At 34.7% G+C, this 5,288-nt stretch overlaps 1 protein-coding gene and 1 long non-coding RNA gene across 5 annotated transcripts in view; both read right to left on the minus strand.

The window, feature by feature from the left end:
* On the minus strand, positions 344-5,054 carry LOC107631010 (mitochondrial inner membrane protein OXA1-like). Of its 4 annotated transcripts, none has more exons than XM_016334316.2 (10): positions 4,895-5,054; positions 4,299-4,774; positions 3,952-4,042; positions 3,567-3,614; positions 3,054-3,112; positions 2,726-2,801; positions 2,491-2,622; positions 2,132-2,245; positions 1,324-1,378; positions 344-978 (listed from the first exon to the last, which is right to left on the minus strand). In XM_016334316.2, exons 2-10 carry the CDS (start codon positions 4,763-4,765, stop codon positions 887-889), a joined length of 1,134 nt encoding a protein of 377 aa, XP_016189802.1. In that variant the 5' UTR covers positions 4,766-4,774; positions 4,895-5,054; the 3' UTR covers positions 344-886. The 4 variants fall into 4 exon arrangements, with proteins under 4 accessions (XP_016189802.1, XP_020975110.1, XP_016189801.1 ...); XM_021119451.1 differs by having other exon boundaries at positions 4,299-4,776; positions 4,904-5,027; XM_016334315.2 differs by having other exon boundaries at positions 4,299-5,034.
* The window catches only part of LOC110270343, a 16,633-nt gene continuing 16,564 nt past the window's right edge, over positions 5,220-5,288 (minus strand). The window contains exon 3 of the long non-coding RNA XR_002359776.1: positions 5,220-5,232. This is a non-coding gene — a long non-coding RNA (uncharacterized LOC110270343). The remainder of the gene's footprint in view (positions 5,233-5,288) is intronic.

Below are 5,288 nucleotides of genomic sequence, written 5' to 3' on the forward strand. Positions count from 1 at the left end.
CTTAAGCTCATTTTTCTGTTAAATAAAAAACTCTCATTTTTTATTTACTATTTTTGTTGTTCTATTTATTATCATGATAAATTCCATAAAATTTTGAAGCTAACACCATTTTTTATTCAAAAAATGAGTTCAAGAATTATTATTATATGCAAAATTAACTCCAATTAATAAACTACAGTTTTATCTACATTTCATATAACTCTACAAATATGACAGTAACTGCCCAGAAAGAAAAAACTAACATTCCACGTATTCCCTTCTCCTTCCTCCAACACATTTCAAATGGTGAAGAAAAAAATCACTTTCTTCACCGTAGCATTGCCCCGAAAAGTTAGCCATAACATACACAAATAGATGTTGCATCTTATATATCGTGTTTAAATAATTAATTTAAGAGAAAGTATCTCAAAAACTATAGTGACGCGCATGTGCATTCAAGCCATCGCTTATTTTAAGGGCATTCGGGCAACATCAGAGTTTTACAAAAGAGAACTTAGATTACCCATAAATAATGTGTATTCTGTACAGATATTCATTAAGCAAACTTCCAACTTCCAACTTTCCTGCCAACGAGCCGTAGCTAGGATGGCATATGTCCTCCCTCCCTACCTAGAGATTTCGGATTCGAATCTCACCTGATGTAACTTGGCCGAAAAAAAACTTCATTCTTTCGAAGAAGAAAATTTTGCTCACTTGATGATAAAATGGTGCATAGATTTTCATCACCTCTTGTTTTTACTTTCTTCCTTTCTCTTGCATTAATTCTCTAAGCTTCTGACTCTTAAGCCTTTGACTGATGGATACAGAAGAAAAATCCCTTTTATTTGAATGTTTTGATGTTCTACCGGTAAATGATCTTAGAAATATGTCGCTGATGCAGCTTGTTTTAGCGCTGGGATTTCGGAGCATCGGCAGGTGCTGAATCCACGACTATTACAGGAATACCTAAACTTTTCTTTACGCTGGGAACGCTAATAACTGTAAAGTTCCAAGAGAGAACAAAGGGATTAGAAAATAACAAATAATAAAATAAATGAATAATAAGAGCATATACTAGAAGTTCGTCTTGGAGGGTTTTAGACTATCATGGGAAGATAACCAATTAACCACCATTACAAGAATACCAAGATGCTGATGAAATCGGTTCACTTCTTGATACACCAGTATCATTCTACAGTGTCTAAATGCAATATGAATCACACAGTGGAATCAATACCCTAAGCAATATGTATTTCATGAGGAAAATCCAACTTCCGCCAATGAAGTGGTGAATAAAGGAAAAGAGAGAATTAATATTATAAAGGAAATTTTGAAATGACTTACCAAGTCCATAAATAATTAAAAACAAATTTGATGTAAGCCAGAAACATAATATAGCCTGCACAAGTAGAAACACGATCTGATATTAAAGAAAAACTACAAACAAATTATAAATAGAATTCATAAGTAAAAAGATAATCAATAATCTATTACCTATCCATGTCTATATTATATATAAACATGCATGGCATAAGCCGTTGCTAAACTTTTTGCTTCACTGAAGATACCCTAAAACATTCTCTTAAAAAAAGGCCCTTAAACTCAACAATAATTACAATATTTCTGTTCATAATTATGAAAAATCTCTTGTTGGTATAGAAAATAGAATAGCAGCTTTTTTCCCGTTTTAAAGTTTTCTAATGACTAGAATACAATCTTACTTTGCTTTGTTTTGACTTTTGAGTCAAGAGAACATTTTTTCATGTTTCCTAGTAAGTTTCAAACATTCAATAATTATATTAATTTTCAAATTATTAGGACATTTTCAATAAAAAGGTACTCATTAAGAAGTACAAAGGATGAGACGCTAAAAAGATTATTTATAATTCTATGAAAGTAAGTGTGAAGTGCCATTTGAAAAAAAGTCTGACAATAACAATAACAATAACAACAACAATAATAATAATAAAAATAGAGACCACTAGTACCATTTGCCAAAAGAAACTTTCGATTGATCTTCTGTCACACTAACAAAGTTGATAGTCTCTAGGGCTCTTTCCAAGTTCATATAATAAATTATCTCAACCACACAGATGTGTGGCGGCACAGAGACGTAATTCCTTCAAAAAAGAGCCAAGCCAAAAAAGTTTACCTTTGGAAGTTCCATGGCACAAGGGACTACAAGAACAGAAACAGCCCTAGAGAGATTTTTCATGGTAGTACTGCTCTCCACAACCGTACCATAAGAGGCTTCTTGAACAATATGCTGAGGAACAGGATAAAAGTATAAAACCAATATAATATGAACCGGAATAAAACAAAGAACAACACTCTTGGTAACTCCAAAACTACGTTTCTCATGACTTATTAAGTAACTGGTCTAAAAGTGGATTGATGGCATAGAACTTAAAACAGAAATCTAAAACAAATATTGACAAGAATTAAAGAAGCAACAAAGAAAGACAACAGAAATGAAAGTTGAAAGAGAAGCTCTGGAAACAGGATGCTGACCTCTACTATTACCAAGAATGACAATGCAGTCAAAACAGGAAAAATGTATAAGGAATCTGGAGTTGTGAGATCAGTAAACCAGTAGGCTCCACCATGCTTGAATGATGGCATTTTTTCTGCCATGTTTGATATCTGTCATTAAACAAGATAATGTGAATCAATAGAAAAATATTAAGGATCCTGAATCCTCAGACTCTTATAATTAGGGAGAATATCAAATTTAAATTCTACTTACTGCACAGAAGAAGCTGATCAAGATAGAAGCTTGAATAAAGAACCCCTGCAATGATGGAAATCGACTCGCACCAAATCTGCATTATTAGAATCAAAGAAAAAAGGATATAAAGGGAAACAGAAGATCTAAGAAGTTTAATTTACTAGTTGGGCTCTTGATATATACCGCAGTCCAGCAGTTGTGCTTGCTAGTTTATATGTTCAAAGAAGTTCTTAAATATTAATAATAACTAGTCCAACTTACATTCTGGAGAGAGGGATGGAAAAAATAGAAAACAAAAAGTTTTAAAACATATACTTATCTGCAAGCAAACCAATGATACACTTACTCCTTAAATAGCTTCGCAATTTGTTTCTGACCTTCCGCAACAGCTGCAGGATCCGATTCCTAAAATCATTATTGCAATCGCTCTTTTTATCGAAAAGAGAAATGTTATGGCAACCACAACCAAAATTGTTTCTATGGTCCAATTCCATTTCAAAGGCTGAATGATGGTCGGATTCCAATCCAAAAGAACGACCTTATTGCTCATTTTCCATCCTTTGTTCCCATTCTATCTACACCATTTTAGTCCTTTATGACCTCTTATACAAAACACTTCAAATAGTGGTAGATGGAGAAAAAGAGTCTAGTTATGCAGAGTTGTTTGTTTTGATTGCCAAAGTAGCTCTCAAAAAAAAAAAAAAATGACAGAACCCCAGGACAGATACTTAATAATTGAACTAAATCAATCTTCAGAAAGTCTATTGAGTAAAACAAATATTTGAAGATAAAAAGCAATGGAACTGTGAGGTTTCATTAACTTTAACACACTTGCATATCTCAAAAAATCCACCATTACCTTGTCTTCCATCTGTGCCTTTATTTCATCTACTTTAAGCCTCAATACCTGCATCAGAAATGAAAATGGTAAGCCTAGCAACGCAGTTGATCAGAGCACGGAGAAAGCTAATTTTGATATAACAAATTAACAACTACGATAGCTGCAGGGATTATTCTGAATGCACCTAAAAAGAAACTGTGGGAAGCAAGGGATTAATTAATCCTCAAACCCATCTGAGGAGGGATCTTATGAGGAGTAAAGAGAAGAAAAGGGAAGCTGAAACCTCCTTCCCTCCAACTGTTCAAAACTTTAAATCAAATTTATTCCAAAGAGGACATAGATGGCCATTATTTTTACCAAGAAATAAAGATGAATGAAAGAAGCTATGAGCAGCACAACGTACATGGAATCTGGAATTAGCCTTAAGTTGATTTACTAAGGATGGAATTGTTGCGATTCGAACCAAGAAGGTTGTCATAACTATGGCTGCCCACCTGAAAGGAAGAAAGAGGAAAAAAGAAGCCATTGGAGAACTGAATTCCGTAACATCTATCTAGTAACAATGTAATGATAAAAGAACAATCTTGCTAAGACAATCTCAAGAGCCCTAAATTACAAATAAACCTTTAATTCTGGCAAAAGCTAAAAAAATTCCACATAATGGCAACTTCAAATACACAATTAACCAATTCTTAACGATGAAAAACTACAAAATTTTCTCAAAACTCAGCAATAATGTTTTACACTCACCAGTTCATGCCAGTGAAGGAATGCACATAGTCGATGGCATACTGTACCATCTTCACCGGTAAAAGAGAATCAGCGGCGGCAATCGCAACTTCGTCGACGACGGAACCAGCCTGAGAAGCTACGGTATCAATGGTCGTTTCGGCGAGCACATCTGCCACGTCGATCCCGAAATTGATCTTATCGGAATCATCATTCAACGTAGACATGTATCGGCACAAACTATATCCAGAAAACGTGTTATTGAAAATCGTTCTTCGTTTAGAAGAAGCACCGAACCCCGTTGATCCCTTGAGGAAGCTCCCGAAGGACCGCGCTTGGATCAAACTAGTTATTGCCGCTGGAACCGGTTTTTCTTGTTGCCGTTGGTTGGGTTCGTCGATGGTGTGGTGGAGAACGTAGCTGAAAGAAGGGCGGAAGTTGCAGTTTGAGAGGTTGGTTCTTCGCAGGAGGTAGCGTCGATAAGCCATTGGTGAGAACTGAAAGGAGGTGAGAATTAGGTTAAAGCATGAACAAGCGTAGAACGAAATTGAGCAATTCAGAACGTAGGAATGTTGATATGTTTGGCATGAAACGTGATTGGTGGAAGGTGGCGTTACGGCGTCACTTGAATTTGAGTACGGTGGATCAGTGCAGCTGCGGGGTGGCAGAGCCTAATGCTGCTGGACTGCTGTTTACTGGTAGTGGTAGCTCAGCGTTTGTTTCTCCGGCTCAAAAACGCTATCGTTTCATATTTTGGAGGTTTTTTTTTTCTAAATTTACTTAAAAATAAAAGATGTTTTTATATTAACTTTTATATTAACGCAAAAGCTTACACAGACAAATTTTTAATTTAAAACTAATACACCAATAAATTATTAGATTTAGTTAAAAATGGGTTTTATAAGTATTTGTCACACAACAAGTAAGATTTTTTTTATATACTCAATGTATTAAACTTTTTTCTTTTAAGACATTCTTTTATCTTTTTATTGTTTTTAACTAGTATCTTCT

Source organism: Arachis ipaensis, chromosome B03, assembly GCF_000816755.2.
Source record: "Arachis ipaensis cultivar K30076 chromosome B03, Araip1.1, whole genome shotgun sequence".
NCBI classification, from domain to species: Eukaryota; Viridiplantae; Streptophyta; class Magnoliopsida; order Fabales; family Fabaceae; genus Arachis; species Arachis ipaensis.

Coding starts and splice junctions, on each gene's coding strand:
- LOC107631010 (XM_016334316.2), bottom strand. CDS start 4,765: ATGGCTTATCGACGCTACCTCCTGCGAAGAACCAACCTCTCAAACTGC. Junction 4,043..4,298: donor TCCTTCACTGGCATGAACTG/GTGAGTGTAAAA, acceptor TCTTCCTTTCAG/GTGGGCAGCCATAGTTATGA. Junction 2,802..3,053: donor ATTGCGAAGCTATTTAAGGA/GTAAGTGTATCA, acceptor CTAATAATGCAG/ATTTGGTGCGAGTCGATTTC.